General features: G+C 40.5%; 1 protein-coding gene across 22 annotated transcripts in view; it reads left to right on the top strand.

Annotated features, from left to right (window-relative positions):
* The window catches only part of LOC148338135 (protocadherin alpha-C2-like), a 154,027-nt gene that overhangs the window by 55,395 nt on the left and 77,223 nt on the right, over positions 1–21,409 (top strand). For 7 of the 22 annotated variants that reach the window (XM_088294883.1, XM_088294880.1, XM_088294874.1 and 4 more), the window contains exon 2: positions 14,500–17,388. The exons of 12 other annotated variants lie outside the window; for them this stretch is intronic. In XM_088294883.1, coding sequence (XP_088151009.1) covers positions 14,500–14,646 — 147 coding nt within the window. In that variant the 3' untranslated portion in view covers positions 14,647–17,388. Of the gene's footprint in view, positions 1–660; positions 3,145–14,499; positions 17,389–18,000; positions 20,445–21,409 lie in introns of those variants that run through there. 3 more of the 22 variants (XM_088294882.1, XM_088294869.1, XM_088294861.1) reach the window with 3 other exon arrangements.

The following is a 21,409-nucleotide window of genomic DNA, read 5'->3' as shown; positions in this document are numbered from 1 at the left end:
CTGAAAATATATTTAGTACTATAAAAACAACAATAACTTTGACAAGAACAACAACAATAGTATAATGTGTGCTTGTTTAACCTAATTCAGCAAAATGTTATAGTCATATTAATTGTCAGCAGTCTTGAGCAAAATAATGAAGTTCATATTTAATTTGAAATAAGCAAAAATATATTATTTACAGATCACACCCTCGAATCTCATATTAGATATTAGTTCTGCAGCATGTTTTTTGGTTTGTTGCGTCTTTTTGTATACTTAAGGTAACACGTGGTTTAGCGAGTGGATGTAATAATTTGCATATCTGTCACGTGTGTTTGTGAAATGAATGGAGAGCCAATGCCTGACGATGGCCTGTATTTTGCTGGTTAGTTTTGAAATATTTCAAGCGCACTTTGAATGCCTTTACACCATTCTTGGAGCTAAAGTATCGAGACGACTACTTTGACATCGACTGCGACGAGCGGGTATGGCCGTTTTAAAAATTGCACGCCCATTTTTTTCCTAATGTTTTACACAGTTTTTATTGAAATAATGGAATGCATTGTGACTTGTGTTCGCTTGGTGTCACTGCTTGTGAGATAAAAAGTCTCACCGTAAGACGTCAGTGCATGGTTTTGGTTTACTGCGCTTGCGCGTCTGTGTGCACTTGTTCTTCGGGGCGTGTATTCAACCCCTGCCTTCTTGCTAGCGTAGTCATTTTGCGTGTTGGGTTTAATCATTTGCTTGATCCCCGATTTTCCAATTGCTCCCCCCTCATGGACTCCGCTTTGGACTGATAACCGGTCCATTATGTCTCGTCGAGGACGCGCGCCATGGACGGCGCGCTTGCTGGTTGTCATCTTTTGTTTGGATCTCGCATTTAATTTCACCATGGCCCAGCTGCGGTACTCTATTCCCGAAGAAGGGGCGGATGACGCCCTTGTTGGAAATGTTGCAAAAGATTTAGGCTTGGATGTGAGCGGACTAAACGCCCGAGGATTCCGTGTGGTTTCCGGGCCGACTGAACCTCTTTTTGTACTAACGAACAACGGCATGTTAAGGGTGAAGCGGAAAATAGACCGAGAGGAGGTCTGTGAGCGAATCAGCCCCTGTGTTGTTAACATTAAAATCGTTGTGGAAAACCCATTGGAAGTGCACTATGTCGCCGTTGAGATTTTGGACGTAAACGACCACCCTCCTACTTTCCCCGACAACGAGACGGGTTTGGAGATATCGGAATCTGCTCTTCCCGGTGCGCGCTTTCAGCTGCAGAGCGCTTCCGACCCAGACAGCGACGCGTATTCAGTTCATTCATACAAAATCAGTCAAAACGAACACTTTCGTTTGGAGGTTAAAGATCGAGGGGAAGACGGGAAAATCCCCGTTTTGTATTTGCACAAGGCGCTGGACAAAGAAAGTGCAAGAAGTCATAGACTGCTGTTGACCGCATTTGATGGCGGCAAGCCAGCGAGGTCAGGAAGCACGGAGATTTTAATTAATGTCTTAGATGTAAACGACAACATGCCGATTTTCACCTCCGATTCGTATTCGGCAGTGCTTAAAGAAAATGCGCCTATCGGCACAACCATCTTGCAAGTAAACGCGACAGATATAGATGACGGTCTCAATGGCGAGGTGGTGTACTCCTTTGGTAATAACGTTAATAGTAAGTTGCGCAAAGTTTTTGATGTTGATGCTATTACTGGAGAAATTACAGTAAAAGGTCAAATAGATTTCGAAGCAAAAGACAAGTATGACATTGATATTAAAGCATTTGATAAAGGGCAGGTTCCCCTAGAAACAGAGAAAAGTGTGAGAATAACTATTGAGGACTTAAATGATAACACACCTGAAATTGAAGTAACTTCATTTTCAAGTGCTATTCCAGAGGACTCCAAACCTGGGACCACAGTCGCCTTGATAAGTGTAAGCGATAAGGACTCAGGTGTCAATGGAAAGGTCATATGTCATGTGAGGGATGACATACCTTTTATGCTAACACCCTCTTTACAAGATAATATGTTTTCTCTTATCACCAAATCACACCTGGATCGAGAACATCAGTCCAAGTATGATGTGACAATAGTTGCAAAAGATGCTGGTGAGCCACCTTTGTCCTCTCTCAAAACAATACGTGTGACTGTGTCAGATGTAAACGATAACAGTCCAGAGTTTTCAAGTAATCTGTATACTTTCTATATTAACGAGAACAATATTGCAGGCACCTTTTTGTTTTCCATCAGCGCTCATGATAGTGATGAGGGACATAATGCTGTCGTATCGTTTGACATTGTGAGAAATAGGGATGTACACAAAATAATGACATCTTTTTTGAGCATTAACTCTGAAAATGGACAAATTTCCGCGCTAAAAAGTTTTGACTTTGAGACGCTGAAAAGTTTCCAATTTCAAGTGGTGGCCACCGATGGTGGAAGTCCTCCACTGAGCAGCAACGTGACAGTGAACGTGTTCATTCTGGATCAGAACGACAACGCTCCAGTCATCCTGTATCCAGTCAGCTCCAACGGTTCTGCCGAAGGTGTGGAGGAGATTCCCCGCAACATGAAAGCAGGAGACTTGGTGACTAAAGTCCGAGCCTATGACGCCGATATCGGATATAACGGCTGGTTGCTGTTTTCGCTGCAGCAAGTCAGCGACCACAGTCTGTTTTCTTTGGACCGCTATACGGGCCAGATCAGAACACTTCGCTCCTTCACTGAGACGGACGAAGCTGAGCATCGACTGCTCATCCTGGTCAAAGACAACGGCAACGTTTCGCTCTCGGCAACAGCTACTGTGACCGTCAAACTTGTGGAGCCCAAAGAGGCTTTTGCGGCCTCCGACGTCAAAAGTGCAGCAAAAGTGGACGAGGAGGACAATGTGACTTTTTATCTCATCATCACTTTGGGCTCGGTGTCACTCCTTTTTGTCATCAGCATCATCGTGCTGATCGCCATGCAGTGCTCCAAATCCACAGAGTACACTTCCAAATATCTGCAAGACACTAATTATGATGGCACGCTGTGTCACAGCATCCAGTACAGATCAGGAGACAAACGCTACATGTTAGTTGGACCCAGAATGAGTATCGGGTCCACCATCGTCCCCAGCAGCCACGCCAACACGCTGGTGCTCCCCGACAGGAGACACACTTCTGGGGAGGTAAGGCATCAGTCAAAACTTATTTTTGTGTGACAGACGTTTGAAAATAGTCAAACATCACATTTGCTTGACCTCAGAGTACAGACTGGTACTGTCTATGGTCCTGAAACATTCTCAAGTAGATGTTTCCCAATATGCAAACTGTTTCTTCTCAGAAAAATGGCCTGAAACGAAAACAAAAATTGTCCATTATTTTTTATTTGCACATAGAATGGTTTGTCAACACGATGTTTGTGTCATTAAGGGAAGAGGGTTCTTTTGCTTCTGATGTCAAACATGCAGTAAATGTGAACAAGGAATGCAATGTCACTTTATGTCATCACTTTGGGATTGGTTTTTTACCTTTTTTTTGGTGCTAATTATCAACATACTGATCACCAAGCAGTACTACAATTCCATGGCGTAAACTTCCAAGTATCAACACTTTGATTACACACTATATCACAACCTCCATAGCAAGGATTGAGACAAATACAATTAGTTGGACCTTGGAAAAATGGTGATTCTCGAAGTGTGACATGAGTACGACCAGTTATATGTGGGTAATCGCGATATGCAAAAAGAATCAATGTAATAAAAACAAGTCACATTAATAACATTTATTACATGCACTAATGTTAAGTGTATATATATATATATATATATATATATATATATATATATATATATATATATATATATTGGGGGGTTTTAATAAAATATTGTTAAATACATTTTGATCAGGATCATTATTATTATGAAAACCTAGTGTGCGAGAAAAGAGAATGCGACGGAGAGAGAGCGAGAGAGAGAGAGAGAGAGCCTGCAGCTGGCGTGCTGTGACTCACAAGTCACCCAGAGTCAATTGGGGATTGTCCTTTTGAGCATCAGATTGGATGTTCATTCATTGCAATTTATAATTTTTCCACTCTATGTTTCTGTTTTGCTTTCAGTGCTTTAGATTTGTGAAACACTTCACGATATGGCATCAAGAAATAACATATTACAATGGTCATGCTTGTCTTTTTGTAAACGCCTAAATAGGTCATGTTTTATCACATGTGTGCAATCTGCATGCTCTGCTTCTGGACTCATTCTGTGTGGAATATTGTGTGTTGCCCATAGCAACGCACAAGGAGATCCACCTATCGTAGCAGACTAGCAAACGCTCAACGGTCTTAGCAACAGCAGAGGAATAAGGCATGGGAGGAGGTGGAGAGGAGCAGCCGGAGCTGTCGGAGCACGAGGAAGAGGAGGAGGAGGGGGATGGGTGGTGGTTGCCTCCATAGGCGACTCAAAGTATTTAATTAAAATTGTTTTTTTCCCAATGAATGTGATTACATCAATAAAATTTCCACCCTATATTTAGGGAGCAGATGGTGCAGATAAATAAACAATAGGAAAGGCAGGGCCGGTTGAGCTCAGAATTAGCTATTTTATGGTATAGGGATAACCGTTTCTCGCTAAGAAGTAGGTCAGCCTTAAAATTCCTTTGCGACGAAAAACACGCCTGAAATATTCACTCATTTAGATGAATATAAGTTGTCCTGATTTGGATCAACAAGCAGGAGTCACACTGAGCATGTTTGCGTTGGAGGAAGGGTGGAGGAAGATCATTTCAGTATAGAGGCAGTATAAGGTTTTCCGCAGTGCTTTTGACCAATTTGCCTAAGTTGGTGTGTCGCTGATGCATATTTTGCACATGTGTGCCTGTGCAAGGCGCCATGTGTTACGCAGTGTCGCAGTAGTGCTAAGCTGTGCCTGAAGAGCAAATGCCCTGATGAGATAGAGGTATTGATGTGATTAAAAAGGAGTGCATTGAGCACGTGCACGGTGAAGTCAGTGGATCATATTTGTCGTTGCAGCTTGTTTTGAAATAGCAACTATTGCATCTCATGGGGATAAATCACAATTACTTCTTCCAATCATAGCAACCAACTATATGGGGTCTAATATGCTGCCTTATAAATTAATAATGCATATAATGCTCATATTTTATCGCAAGAGGTATTATTTTAATCAACGTGGTTATATTGTGGCTGTTGGTTGCACTACATCATAATATTTTGGCCAGTCAAAATTGCATTTTCTTTTATTTGATATTATGTAGTTTTAGAATTAATTCTGACGATTCAGTGTGTAAATTAAACAACGGCTGGGTGGGTGAAAGACTTGTAAAAAAAAAAGAAGGAGAGGCCTGTCGGACTGTCACGCTGAATCACACGTATAAAATAACAAATTTGATCAAGACATTTAATCATGTTATTAATTTGTAATTGAATTATCAATGAGAAAGCACTGATCATGTCAATAATGTCAAGGTGAAAAACAACATGCACCACTTTTCTATATATGCATCTCTGCAAGTGATTGCATTCTGCATTCTCTTACTATCACTTATACAACATTCCTTGGAAATCACAATGTTCCATCACTGATGAGCTATTTTTAGAACAGGCCCGTAAGCTATCCATGTGATGCCCACGGGAGCCACGTTGGTGACTTCTGTGCTGCAGTACAGTTTACTTCTCTGTCTCTCTTTTTTTAAATGTCATTCTAAATTCTGATTTGAATGTTGAGTCATTCAAGTGGCTAGAGTTTTGGTCAGTCAATTACAGCTGATTGCAGAACTTTCAGGAATTAACTATCTACTTTAGAGTAAGTATTGTAGCATTACACATTTGTATCGACTGCACAGCTTTGTCTGGGGGTGTGTCTGTTCGCCTCAGTGGCTTTGTCTGTCTGCCTGACTGGCCATGCAGGCAGATCTGTGCAATTGCGTTTGCAGGCAAACTGTCTGCACTGGAATTATTTCCAGTGCACTGACACTTGTCTGTTGTCTTTCACAAGTGGTTGAGAGAGTCTTCCTCATTAAAAGCGCCTCAGGTGTCAGAAGGAGAGAGGATAAGTAAATCAGTCAGGTGGTAGACAGAAAAATGGAGACACGCTTTTTACTTTTTGGTCTTATTTTTATATTTTACTGCAAATCCTAACAAACATTGCTTTAATTGCCTTCTTGATGCATTGTGCGGCATCCTGCTCTGCTACTGCACTCTCTCTCTCTTCCTCATCCTCCATGTTTGTATTGTTCCCCTCCCCCCTTCCCAGTCTACTCATGCCCTCCTTTTCCCGCTTTTATCTGAATGTCCTTGGGTACCTTTTGCCCCTATGCCATGTTCTATTGCCCGGATATGTCCATTTCCTTTCCTTAATCTTAAAATTCTATCACACACTCGAGAGCCGTTTGTGTGCGTGTCGTTGTGTATCACGCCTTTAGGGCTGTAGCTGTGTGATGCTGCATGTGCTGTTGTGTGTCACTAGGGCACATTGTCTCCTATATGGCTGCAGCATGGACGCACGGCTCCACTCACATTGGGGTCAGCAACAACAGTGATGGTGATCTAATTTACACACACAGTAGGGTACAGCACAAACACCAACTATCTTTAGGTCTTTGACACACACATGCTGACACAATCTGATACACACAGCATCCACTCACACTGACATAGACGTCGATGAAACTTGTTTGACAGAAGCAATTGTCCACCTCTGTTATGGTGCTCACTGCTCAGTAATTAAAAGTCATTCACTTAGATAAACTCCCGACTTTATTGTATAGTATTTGTTGTATTATGTTGGGCACTTGTACACCACTGCAAGTTATGATGGCATTAATCAACGCACTAAAATTGAACATCTCTCTGACGTTGTCAATCAAAATTGAGCAGTACTATCTTTCATTGACTGCCATTAAAATTGTGATAAGGGTGTCGTGCTACAAACTGGCATATCACAGATATGTGGGTCAATTTAAAAAGAGAACCGCTTATTACATATTTTCAGTTTATTATATTATTCGGACATTATCAAAATTGGCCCTTTACCCACAGATCATAATGTACATGTTTGAAAATGTATACAGATTGAAGCATGATTATATAATGCCTGTTGAGTTGACATGACAGTAGTGCTTGAAAGTGCTGCTGATGTCTAGAAAAGAAACTTAATGTTGCGTGCAGTGTCCACATCATAACCTAAAAAAACTGCAGCAAAAAACAAATTGCTGCTTTCAACGTCCATTCTCAAAATATGCTTTTAAAAATAATTCTCTTACACAGTACGTATTTTTAAAGTTACTTATTCTTCTACCGTCTTTTAAATTCTGGTTCGACTTATTTCATATGTCTACACCAACAAAAGACATACATTGCTGCATTACATTAGTCTTTGCTTTATTTTATTTTTTCATTTTTTTTTTTTAAAACATTACGCCTTCCCCTCTGCGTGTAGGGATTCTATGAGGTTCACTTTTTGAGTTCAACTACTAAAATGAAAATACTGAAATAAATTAATGTTTCCAAGATATTTACATTTATTGAGAGGCATTTGCGGTATATTGTGTAATGAGTGGAAAAATCAATAGTAAATTACATCAGGATGCGACAATTGACTTTGACAATGATACTGACCTTTGACCTTTATAATCACCAATTACATACTGTCCATGTTGCTGGATGGATGCTCTGAGCTCATGGGGCCTATTTTCATTCCTAGCACAAGTCTAGTGCAAAACACAGCCCAACTGTGCACATGGGTGGCATTTTCTTTCTTTTGATATTTTGCCAGACTTTGCACAGGTGGAGTTGGTTGTAACGGGGCTTTTGTGTCTTTGTGTGGTTGAAAGCCACAGAATGAAAATGTGTCTTCAAATGAGTTTTAAAAGTGGATATAGGGGGGCCTGCCTAACAATTAATCAAAGGTTATTCCAGAGGGGAGGACCGGCAACAGAAAAGGCTTGATCCCCTCTGATCGATCCTCGGCACCACCGGTAGCATCTGGTCCGCAGAGCTGAGGCTCCGGCAGCTGCATAGGGGTGGAGGAGCTTAGTGAGAGGGGGAGGACTGGCTGACTCCAAAAGAAAGTGCATTCCAATAATCTAGCCCAGTTGTAAAGAGGAGAGGAGAGGGATGCTGCAACATGACATCTTTGGTAATATTTGGTTACACAACAGAGACCTCATTTACACATTGGTCATAAATTTGTTGCGAATACTTTTTAGGCCTGCATCAACAAGCATCTATCAGTCATTAAATAAGAAAAGTGAGAGTGATGAATGGTGTCCTGAACAACAATGAGCAGTGTTTTTGTCTCTTTTTTTTTCCACCCCTTAAGCCCGTTACAAAAGGTGGATGCTCATGGTGTTGACAGGATGAAACAAAATGTGCTAAATTGATAACAAGTGTGGCAATGAGTATATATATATATATATATATGGTGGATAGATACATATAGTGATGTTGCATGAGTGTCTTCCCCGCTGTCCCTGTGTGTTACCAAGCCAAAGTGAGAGTCAGTGGGCCAATGCGAGTAAGTGTGGGCTGCTCTCACAGCTCCAGGCCAAGGCTCCCTGGCACAGCTCCTTTTGCTCCCGTCATTTGTCCCAGAACACGACAAGGCTGGTTCATAGCCATGTGTGGCTTCCATGCAAGTTGGCCCCGTGCTTGTCAGTAATATGGGTCAAACCCAAGTCTTCCATATTGATACAAACGTGTATCAACAGGACACTTGGCGCACTATCAGCATTTATCTATGATATTTTTTTTAAACATATGCATCAGTTTTCATCACAGAGCTGCGCCTTTCATGCAGAATTTTACATGAGCGTGTCTGACCCTTTCTCCCCTCCGCTACTCCAGTAGTTATATAAGCCCTCAGTTTCATTGTGTCGCACTTCATTGACTCATGAATCTGTGGAAGAGTGCTATATTTGTATGTTTCGACCTTGCCACTCGCACTGCACACTCACGCACATCGAGGACATTCTCTTGAGGACAAGCTTGCTTTATTTCCAAGTGCATATATAAACACATTGTCTAATATATTATTACTATTATTATTATCAGTAGGCCTATAGTAGTAGTAGTAGTAGTAGTAGTGCTTGATTTATTTGCCTTCTGTAGTTATTCCTGTGCCATCCTTGTTTCTTTTCTTTTTTTTTTTTTTGAATTAACAGATCAGAACAGATGGTCTACACTGCTCTTGTTTGGCATCAGTGTTCATACAGCCACAACATCTGCTGCAGTGCTAAGGTCACCGCTGCATGCCTGGAGGATTGAACTGACGGAGGGGTTAGCGTAAGGCTCACTGCAACTCAGCCATATAGTCGGAAAGGAGTCGGGCGAAAGAAAGCGCAACTGGCTTTTACCTTTTTCTTGCCATCCAAGGAGGGAAAACAACAAGAGGGATGCGTGGCCTTTGGTGTTGTGATGTCTGATTCAGTGAATGTTTAAGTGAGGGAAAGCTGTTTGGATAGAGGATGCTGCCTTTGTAAGAGGATTGCCTTCTTAGCACAATGTCCTTGCACTGCTCACTGTGGGGTATTTGGGGTGGGCATAGGACCACAGTGTCCTCATACAATTGTGATGAGGGCCGTATGTTGTATTTATTTCTGACTAAGCATCAATGGGATCAAATGTCTGCGAAAAGGATTCAGACTGACTGCAGCCGTTGTCCCCTGTTTGGCACCATCTATTGTAATTAAGGTTTCTTACAGCATTGTGGGTAATTGCTTGAATTTATTTGAACCCTAGTTTTTTGAAACTGTTGCAGTTTGAATAGTATTAATTTCAAAGTGTTTTGCTTATGTAAAGTTGACCCGCACACATGAAACTGCAAACTTTTTTTTCTTGTTTAAATGGCTTGCCAACTGCAGCATGCATGCTTTTTTTTTTACATTTCCATTAAGGCTTTATGAGACATTTAAGAAATGTATGGTTTTTCATGTGCATCAACCAAAGAACAAATTTATTATTTATTTATGTATTTATTTATTCTTATATATATTTGTATTCATATTTTGTTTAGGGGCGGCACAGTGGTTAGCACGTCCGCCTAACAGTTCAGAGGTGCAGATTCCAGCTCCGGCCTTCCTGCGTGGAATTTGCATGTCCCGTTTCCTCCCACATTCCAAAGACGTGCATTTTAGGTTAATGAGACACTCTAAATTGGCCCTTGGCGTGAGTGTGGGCATGATTGTTTGTGTTTTTTTTTTTTGCCCTGCGATTGGCTGGCAACCAGTTCAGGGTGTACCCCGCCTACTGCCCGAAGATAGCTGGGATAGGCTCCAGGACGCCCGCAACCCTTGTGAGGAAAAAGCGGCTCAGATAATGGAAGGATAATTTTGTTTAGGTTCAATGTTAGTTCTAGGTTTCTATCCTTGTACCGTCACTAATCCACTATGGGAAAGAAGCTAGGAATAATGGAGTATTTAAATAAACACAATCAAATCTACGGCATCTCCAGAGTGTACAAGTCACTTAACTCACAGTGATCAGACGTAGTCTGTTTTTGGAAATATTTTAATTAGAATGAGCTGAATGCTACTCCTGGTCATCTTTGTGAGTGCAAACCTGCAGTGAGCAGCTGTGTATGATGGATGAGTCATCATAGTGCCACATGTGGATGTTTTTTTTCCAAATCTGTTTATTTTTAGGTAGTCCATCTGTCAGGAGAAAAAGAAAAGCAGGGACGTGTTGATTTTAGCTTAATGGGTTTGAAGTAGTATTAAATATTGAGGACATTTTGTGGTTGCCATGCACTTGCCTCACATACTTTGTATATTTATGTTTATTATAGTAATCAAGGTACATGTTTACTGGCATCTTGTCCAGTTGGTGCAGTGTATGACTAAAACAATGAGCTAGGGTGTGTAAGAGAAATGTTAATGCGGTAGCCTTGACTCACATCTCACACTCTCGTCTCCCACTCTTTCCTCGTAGCCTACTCCCACTCTCATCCCACGTTTCGCTTCAAGTGGCTTTGTTCTCGACCCCACACTTTCCCAGCCTCGTTAGACGTCCATCTTGTCTTCACCTCAAATTGGATTATTTTACACACCCATCCTGCGCATCCATTTTCCCGCACACAAAGAGAATAGAAATCTTTCCTCGTCATCGAGCTCATACTTTCGCGTATGCCCCCTCCTGTCTGGTTTTATAAATGCAAGCACAAGCAAAGCAATTGCTGTCAACAATCTCATTTTATTTTTTGTTTGTCCGTATAGGCGGCTCGTTATTATTTGATCTTGCCTTGTCCAGTTGTTTCATAATAGAGAATTGTCCAGTGAAGCGACCACTCGCAAATTTGCCCTCTTAATCCATCATGCCCCCTAATGCTATTTCTGGTCTGAAGCAGCCTCTTGTCTGTACAGTGTGCCCTCGTTTTGGAGGAAGCGAAGCCGTAAATACTGCTTTAAGACTTACATTTCTTTCTTCCTCACATTTTATAACGAGAAGGAGAACTTCTTATGTCTAAGTTTTCATCTTTGACATGATTTTTTTCTTTAAAAACAGAAATAGCGTAACCATAAATTATTAAAGCACATTAATTTATTTATTAGGATAAAGTCAAAACATACCACAAAATCTGAAGAAAATTTAAAGGAAGCAACCATTTTTGGTTGTCCTTTCATTAATCTTAATGTCAAATTTCTACAGTGCACTACTTAATTTCAGCAGTTTGATTCACAATTTCAGGGTTTATTTAAAAGAGACCAATTTTTGCTATCGTGCAACACCCGTTACATTCAGTATGGACATCCACAAGAAGAGAACCTTCTTTTATCAAGTGTAACAATTTTCATGAAAAAATAACAATAGTTAGCAGCATGTGGTATCTGTGTAATTGTTTTAGTTAGCGGCTTCACCTCCTTCACCTACCACAACTTTTGGTACACTGACAAAATTAAATAAGATGCAATACATCAATATTTGCATCAAGGGTTCTTCATTTCCAACAACAATAACAATGCTCATTTTGATTGATATTTCCAGAGCTATATCAATTTTACAATATGTTTATTTTTATGTTTCTAGTTTGCTGGCATAGGATTAAGATTCTTCCTTATTAAGTCACATCTTTGAAAACTGCTGATAATGCTTTTAGCATGTCCCAATGGAAATTGCATAGCAACAATTTCTGTATGAGTTTCATTTGCATTTGATTTTTCTCCTTTGAACTTAAAGTCTATATGCACCAAGGTGACCGTCTGTTCCACATTTGGTTGGTTATGTTTCATGATTGTAGATGTGATGGAAGGAATTATGAAAACTTTCAAATAGTGGTTTATAGAAAACTTTCAGGCGACTTCAAAGAAGTGAAAAATGTCAAAAAAGCCCAGTAGAACACTTGAAATGTATTTGAAGTACTTTAAAATGGTAGCAGGTGTGTAGTGACTTATAGCATGAATTTAAAAGTTGTTTTTCAGTTGTTTATTTTTACTTTTGCTCTGGATGAATGGATGTCTGTTGGAAGTCACAAAAATGGTGGAAAAAAAGCTTGGTAGTTATTTATATCGGTCTGACATTTTTACATCACAAATATAATGCATTCAATCAGGGGTGTGTGGACATTTTTTTATCCACTTTGGTACAGTATGTGTTAATGAACTGTGTATGTTTGTGTGGCGTGAGGGATTTTCAAGACAAGGGCAGAATGTAATTACCCCCTCAGCTCTCTCTTTTTTGAAAGTCTAACTCTTTTTACTTTGTCGTCTCACAATTAGAGGAGAAAGAATGTTGATCAAATAAATGGGAGACTTATGCAATAGTAGTAGTATGAAAACATGTATTCATGTAAAAGACCTTGACTTTTAAAACAAACAAAAAAAGTCCAGCACCCCTGGCACATAGTGGAGATGGAAAAAAAAATAACTCCATGTTACTGGTGTTTGTAACTTTTAGTACTAAACTTCTGTTTTCAACTTATTCCGTTTCTTCTTCCACTTTCGATTTTCCAGTTTGTTTTACATGGATTAAGGCTTCTGTAATGAGTGTCAAGTGATAATTCTCCCGTTACTCCTCTAATGCGATTAGGTGGAATCATCTTAATGATGCCATGAGGAGTGGCTTAGAGTATGCTGCAGAAAGTGAAACTAAATGTCCAACGCACACAATTTTGTGGCTTGTTGTATTGTTGGGTTTAATGATATCCTCTTATGAATCGTTTTGTGGTAGTATGCAAATTAATTTTAGTTGTATCTAAAACATTTGCATCTGTGTGTGTTACCCTGTAGACACAAGTCATTCTTCATTTCAGATGCAAATACAGACTGTACACTCATGGGAATCAGCTGCCCATGTAGCTATTTAAGTTTTCATACAATTGAGACAGGAAGCTACGACTGTCTGATCTGAGAGTTTATGAAAATGAATGAAAGACGCATCACAATGCTGTAGTCAATTTGCGGTGGAAAGTAGAGCAACCTCACAAAAAAATATTCCAGCCTGCACTTCCAACATCAGTCTCTCAACAGGCCAGCGCTTTCCTCTATTATTCAGACTCACTCCCTTCATATTTTCTTTCAGGGAAGTGGGCCAAGCCTTAGCACATGCAGCAGGTCTGCTCCCTCACTGCTCCTCAGTTGCATGCAGTACTGGTGGGCGAGCATTCAGTTCAGCATGACGGACAAGGATGTAAAAATAGATATTACACAATGATTATTCTTGCATAATGTGTGGTTGGATAGAAAATCAATGCATCACATTTACATGTCTTGGGTGTGAGGAATGTTCAAAATAATAATACTATACTGTGAAAAAAAATGGGCATATAGCGTATGCAACAAATGTTAGATAAAAGAGGCATTTTGTTCTCCTGCTGCAATGTATCGCTCCATCTTTCCGTATTTGATTTCTTACACTGGCTGGCGTTTGCAAGCATTGTTTAATACAGTCCCCTTCTCAGCGTTTTCATTTCCTGAAGACACACTGAATGGGAATCAGACATCAAGGCTGCGAGAATATCTGTGACACATGATACACTTTTTCTTTTGAGCGTGAGAGTGCTTATCTATCAGAAAGCTTTAAAGCGTCGGCCTAGTCTGAGCATGTAGAAAGGGGGGAAAGGAAGATACGCGCCCTCTTGTGGCGAAAAAGCAGAACATAATGTCCCCAGTGCGTCAATACAGTCAATTATTTAGCTGGTCACTCCACTCCCAAAGTGGTGGTGTATTCACTGGTTTCACTATTGAGTTTATGTGTTTGTATTGATCCATATATAGTTGTCCCATTTTCTCCCCTACTCATAACTGGTTGGTCCACGGCCTCTGCCTATGATGAACCATTTGATTGACAAAACTAGGTTATCCATGATTGACTATGAAGCCAGATTTACCCCTAATCCCAGAAAAAAATGGTTTAGTTCTGGCTGCGTCTCTCATTCCTCTGCGTGGGTGCACGCAGCATATAAAAGATGAGGAAAATCTATACAATGACTGTGTGTGCAGAATATAAAACATATCTTTATGTATGTTGAAAGATAAATATTTAATTGTGTGCAGTTGACGTCATATCCTTTGCCTGTTTCCTCACAAAGAAAGGTCCAGAGGAGGGGCACGAAGTAGGGAGTGGCAGTGATGGAGGCTTGCATCTGTGTCGCTATGGTGACAAGAGAGGAGCTAGTGAATCAATTATGGCTGCTCCCAGTGGAAACAGATCTATCGGACGCCGCCTTTGTCGCTAGGTGCAATGATGAACCAATCAGGAGAGTCCATGGCTGTCTCATCGCTTCAACCAAGCCAATTGGATGTTTTTTTTTTTTTTTCTTTTTTCCTCCATGTCTGGTTTTATGGGCAGATATGATGAATGTGTCTGATGTTGTAAAGTGAATCCATGAGTGTAAAACTGTTGTCACAAATGATTTGCCAGTTTAGAACTTGGAAGTAAGGCACTAAATTAAAGCATCCCCTGCACATGCGTATATTACATTTCTCTGCAGTATCTCTCACACACTCAAGCCACATTCTCAATTGTATTTGTCAGCACCTACAATGTTGCCAAAGCATCCCATCGAATACACACTTGAGGAAAACTTGAAGACCACAAAGTGAGAGAAAGAAAAAGAGTTCTACACTCTCCTCTGATGACGCATGCTGTCATGAGCACATCGCCATCAACAATTGCCTGCTGCTTTGCCTGCCTGTTGTTTTACAGTAGAGTAACTAATTAAGTGATTTGGGGGAATTGTGCCATTGCTTTCCGAAAGAGTGAACAATGTGTTTATGTGTCTAGTTCAGTGGTGTGTGTAAGTGTGTGTGCGTGGGCATGCTCCATATTGCCATGTCCTGGCGCATGTTTTCGCTGGACGCTTCCCTGTCCTACTTTTCCGACCAATGGAGAGAGTGCAGATTTGGAAATAAATGTTTAAGATAGATTTCTTCCCGCTTCTTCATAATATTTTATATTTTAGCATGTGTTACTTTTTTGTGCAGTGGGTGTAGTCATCGAGTAATCATGTATGTGCTGCTGTTCAATGTCCTCCTATAAATAGAATGTTAAATATTGTATAATTCAGCACCATTCTCTCTCTCTCTCTCTCTCACTCACTCTCTCTTTCTCTTTCACACCCACATTGATTCTCAGTGCTTTCACACGTCGCCCCCAATTGATGACTGTACTTTTCTTAGGAATTATGTCACTCCATTATCTATCATTCTGATTGTAAATATCTTCACCTCTGCTTTGTATGTACTGCTTGTCTCATTAATGCATTAGTGATTTTGGGAGTGGCCCTAGCAGAATATGTTTTAAGAAATACAATGCGCAAACCTACCCAAGCACTTACAGCTACTTTTAGGAATGTTTTTAAAAAAAATAGAAATGAAAAAGACATGCATATGAGACATTTTGGCAGAACTTGATACATTATAAGTATTGCATCACATGGAGCAAGTGTGCATCTTACATGGAGGCAGTGGGGGTGGTCTCTAGAGCCTTGGCCCAGCGAGGGCACTGTGGGCTGTGCAGGGGCTGATTGAAAAGGTCAGGCTCTCTTCAGAGTGGTGGTGGGGCTCGGAAAGGAGAAGAAGCTGCTGCAGCTGAAGTGTCAGAGTGAATATGTTGTAGCAGTGCAACATTAGTGGTGCATGAGCAACCCAGATGCAACTGTTGGCACAATAGTTCACACCAGAGTATGCTTTGTTTGCTTTGGTGTACATTTGCGTGCTCGCTTGAAGCCTGACGTGGTTTGATTCATTCAGCGAGAGCAGAATCCATCAATGTGAAATGATGAATGTTCAGAAGTGGGTCAAAAAGCTCCAGTGTATTTAGTAAAATACACCCATGGGCTCATGCTTGGAATGTGTGTCTGTGTGCACAAGTGCATCATGTCTCTGCCGACGATGGCGTTACCATGGAGACGTGAAGGGGAGTGAAGAGAAGGAGAAAGGGAGGGGGAGCGCTTGCTCTCCTTGATGCATGATCAGATGGCACCCCCCCCCTACTCCCTCACTCACACATAGTATGTGCGCCTTTGTAACTTGCACAACACAAGCGTGCACACATACATCAAGGCCCGATCAGCAACAACTCCTCTATATGCTGCACTAACTCTTCAATAATACAACAAGGACACCGCAAATACGCCACACTCCCATTGCCCTCAACCTCTCACCTTTAAGTCTGCTCCCCCTCTAAGCTACACCTACTACTTCTTCTTCATCTAAATACAAACAAATGACTCTTAAGTCATTTGAAAATGTGTGTTTGTGTTAAAAAAAACCTGTATTTGTTCATGTAATTTTTTAAAGTATTTCCTAAGGGAAGGTTATTTCACTGATGAACATGTTTATTTTACTTGTTGGTGAAAATTTAACAAATCAAAGCAGAATGAGCTGTTTTTTAGTTTCTGCATAAAAACTGTTTCATGTTAGAGGACAACAGCAGCTCACTCAGACTGCTAAATATAGTTTAGAAAATGTGTTTGAAGTGTTTCTTTCTAAATGTTGTGTAAAAAGCTCCAAGTTTGCTGTCAAGTTGGATGTAGGATACAGCCGTTGACATTGTCTAAAACCTGCATGAATTCAAAGCATAAAAGTAACTGTAGTGTGCTTTGTAATTTCTTGGAAAGCAGCGATTTGAACTTGAATCAACAGCAAATAAGGTCGTGAGGTCAGCAGGTCGCTGGGCAGAACTGTGATAAGCTATGTGCTTTTAAAAGATAAATTCCGGCTTTACTGTGCTGAGTAATATTAGTATGTGTGATGTAGATTTTATGAGGAAGATAATCCTGGATTCTGGACTGGTTTTGATAATCCTGAATGTAATATACAGCTGTGTGAATCACCATCAAGTGATGGGAAAGGTAAACTTTTGTGACTATATATACATACAAAAATGTGCTTCTATTAAATTCACTTCACTTGAATGTGTGGATATTTTTGTCATCAATAAATTCTGCATAAATCATAGTAAGAAATAAATTCAAATTGCTACTGGGAGATGATTCTGGATCAGTGTGTGATGATTATTAATATTTTCTCCAAATAAAATCATGTTTTCCGCATGGGAAAAATAGGACGGGAGTTTATGGAGGATTAATTTTGGGATTAACAAACAGATAGAAATTGATGACAATTGTGGAGGAGTACAAAAACAGCCTTCTATGCAGCATAGGGGGCATCAGCTCATTTATTCAATCAGTTCAGCTCATTCCTGACCCTCAAGGTTAATAAAAATACTCAAATATCAGATGACGTTGCAGTGAAGGGAGAAAATATATATTTCAGTACTGTGTTACAATAGGACATTGAGTGCAGTAGTTTCCATTTTGGGGGTCAGAAAAAAAACACAGATATCCGTCAAGGTTTCTCATCCACTGTATGATTAATTCCCCCTCATTGGTGTTTTTTTAATGGCTGCATGAAAATATCATGAGTGAGTCACTCGCCCCCTGCACATAACCAATTTGACCACCAAGCGTCGCTCTTTATCTATCAGAGGAAGAGCCGCTCTTCCATGCATCGAGGCCCCTCCCGCTTTCAGATGCTGGGGATATCTACTCTGTCAGTCTTTGTTATAAAGAGGCAGAAGACGGAGGAACAGTCACAGGGCTCTGGCTAAAATAAGGAATTCTTTTTTATTTATACTTTGCTCATATTGGACATAAACATGCCTTGCAGATGGCGCTATTGTGGGATCTATTTAGGGCTTCTCCTACTGGAATGTTACTGGGAAACAGCGTCTGGACAGCTTTCTTATTCCATCTCGGAGGAGTTAAACCCCGGCACTCTCGTTGGAAACATCGCCAAGGATTTAAATTTAAACGTACAGGACCTAGAATCGCGTTTGTTTCAGATTGTTGCCACAACAAAGAAGAAATTCCTTGAGGTAAATCTAAAGACTGGAGCTCTTTATGTTCATGAAAGAATAGACAGAGAGGAGCTCTGCACTGAGGAAGTGAAATGCTCCATCAATGTAGAGGCTGTAATGAACAATCCTTTAAAACTGTATCGCATTGATGTAGATATTTTAGATGTGAATGATAATGCCCCATTGTTCACCACAAAATTGCAGAATTTATATATCGCAGAGAGCACATTGCCAGGGGTTAAATTTGCTTTGTCTGAAGCCACTGATGCAGATGCTGGTAAAAACAGCATCAGCACGTATAGATTAAGTCCAAATGAGCATTTTTCATTAGCTGTGCATAAAGCAGGCGACGGCGTGTCTGCTGAGCTGGTGCTGAAGAAAGCTTTGGATCGAGAGAAGCTGCCTCTTATCACCATGACGCTGACAGCTGTAGATGGGGGGAGCCCACCAAAATCAGGAACCTCTCAACTTCTAGTAAACGTTTTAGACAATAACGACAACATCCCGACATTTAGTAAATCTCTGTATAAGACAACGCTCAGAGAAAATGCACCATTAGGCTCTAGAATCGTAACATTGAACGCCACAGATGCTGATGAGGGTTTAAACAGCGAGATTGTGTATTCGTTGAGAAGCAAAGATCAAGATCATGTGCTGGATGTATTTGAAATTGAAGATGAAACAGGTGTAATTAAGGTGAAAGGTCACATTGACTATGAGGAAAAAAGGGCATACGAGATCAGGGTGGAGGCCACTGATAAAGGCAACCCTCCCATGTCTGCTCATTGCAAAGTGTTGGTTGAGGTTTTAGATGTTAATGACAACAGTCCTGAGGTCACGGTGACATCACTGCATCATGCCGTGCCAGAGGACGCAGTTATGGGCACCGCAGTCGCACTGGTGTCACTTTTTGATAAAGACGGTGGCGAAAATGGTCATGTTACTGTACATATTCAAAATAACGTTCCATTTAAACTAGAAGAAAATTACAAAAACTATTATTCTTTGTTAGTTGATGAGCCGCTAGACAGAGAAAGTGCACCGAACTACAACATCACCATAGTTGCCAAAGATAAGGGAATTCCACCTCTATCCAGCACAAGTGTAGTTTCTGTTCACATTTCTGATGTAAATGACAACGCGCCTCATTTTTCAGAGCCCCTCATTAATATTTACGTCAAAGAAAATAGTCCAACAGGAGCAGTAATTCAGAGAGTGACAGCAGATGATTATGACACTGATGAAAATAGGAAAGTCACTTACTCATTTGTGCAAAGTAGCACCATGCCACTAAATACAATGATAAATATCAACTCAGAGAGTGGAGACATCGTTGCATTACAGTCTTTTGACTATGAGAGGTTGAAAACGTTTCAGTTCAAAGTTCAGGCCACAGACTCTGGTGTTCCTCCACTCAGCAGCAATGTGACAGTCAACATTTTTATCCTGGATGAGAATGATAACAGTCCCGCTATATTGGCTCCCTATTCCGAACACGGCTCAGTTAACAGCGAGAGCGTCCCCTATTCTGCTGAAGCGGGATACTTTGTGGCAAAAATCAGGGCAGTAGATGCAGACTCTGGATACAATGCACTGCTCTCCTATCACCTGTCTGAGCCCAAAGGCAACAACAACCTCTTCCGGATCGGAACCAGCACCGGCGAGATTCGGACCAAGAGGCGAATGAGTGACAATGACCTGAAAAGTCACCCCTTGGTGGTGTTGGTGTGTGATAACGGAGAAGCCTCCCTGTCAGCTACTGTGTCTATTGATGTGGTGGTGCTTGAAAGCACAGCTGACATCCACACTCAGTTCAGACATGTGCCCATCAAGGAGGAGAGCTTCTCCGATTTACACTTGTATCTTCTCATCGCCATTGTGGCCGTGTCGCTCATCTTTCTGCTCAGCCTCATCACTTTAGTGGCTTTCAAATGCCACAGACAGACCAACGGACCCTTTGACCGGTACAGCGCCCCAATGATCACCACCCACCCTGACGGGAGCTGGTCTTACTCCAAAGCCACTCAGCAGTACGACGTGTGCTTCAGCTCAGACACACTCAAAAGTGACATGGTGGTTTTTCCCACGCCCTTTCCACCCGTTGAAGCAGAACTGATCAGTATTAATGGAGGAGACACCTATACCAGGACTCAGACTTTACCAACTGAGAAGGTAAGAAAAATATGTTTTTTTAGTTTGAATCTCGTACATATAAGGGCCGAAAAAAGGAGGAAAATTCAACAGTTTTCCATGTTAATATTTCTAAAAGATGAAACTGAAAATCACTTCATTTAATTGAATAAATTCACTTAAATTGTGTGAAAATTGTGTGTTTTAGATTTGTATATATTTTTTTAAAACCGGGGCACTGCACATCAATCCACATTTCTTTAAATGTGCCACTTTTAAATAAAAAAGTTAATTTCCAATTGTAGTCCCTGGGCAAGCTGTCAAACAAAATTACATTATAAGTGAATATATAAACGCATAATTATAAAGAAACCACATTATATTTAGATACTAACTACTACAATACAAAAAAGCAGCGTTTGAGTTTTGTAAATATGTTTTCATCTATCTATGCTAACATACTGTATCATTACAGGTAGAAAAATTTAATGCTCTTCTATTAGATAGCAGAAGCTCTCAAACTTGTTCCTATTCATACAACATGGCTTCCTGTGACTATCAGTTTGTGTTTAATAAATACGGCCCAGATTTCACACTGAATAAATTTGTCAGGAAATGAAATCATCATTATTCATTTATTTTTGTTTGTTTTCTGAGATTTTTTTCCAGTGTAAAGGTTTTGCGTGAGCTCAACAAATGTTGGGAGACACTGATGGGAGGTGCACTTATATGACTTTAGTTCAGAAGTTACCTCTTTCCGTGTTGCAGAGCAGCATGCATGCACCTGTCCATGGTGCTGAAACGTACGCCTCTGTGCGTTCTATTAACTAACTTTGAAATAACCATTTGTAAAATACTTAAACGTCCGAATGGCTGATATTTTTCTCCACAAGTTGTTTTTAACAATATATACAGAACCCCTCCATGTGAAATTGCTTTTGCTGTATATTCTTGTCTCTTAACATTTGCAAATCGCTAGACACGTGCTAGTGGAGAAAACTGTTGAC

The sequence above is a fragment of the Idiotropiscis lumnitzeri genome, chromosome 4 (assembly GCF_059441095.1).
Source record: "Idiotropiscis lumnitzeri isolate Australia: NSW breed Sydney's pygmy pipehorse chromosome 4, RoL_Ilum_1.0, whole genome shotgun sequence".
NCBI lineage: Eukaryota > Metazoa > Chordata > Actinopteri > Syngnathiformes > Syngnathidae > Idiotropiscis > Idiotropiscis lumnitzeri.
This window is presented reverse-complemented; position numbering and strand designations above follow the sequence as displayed.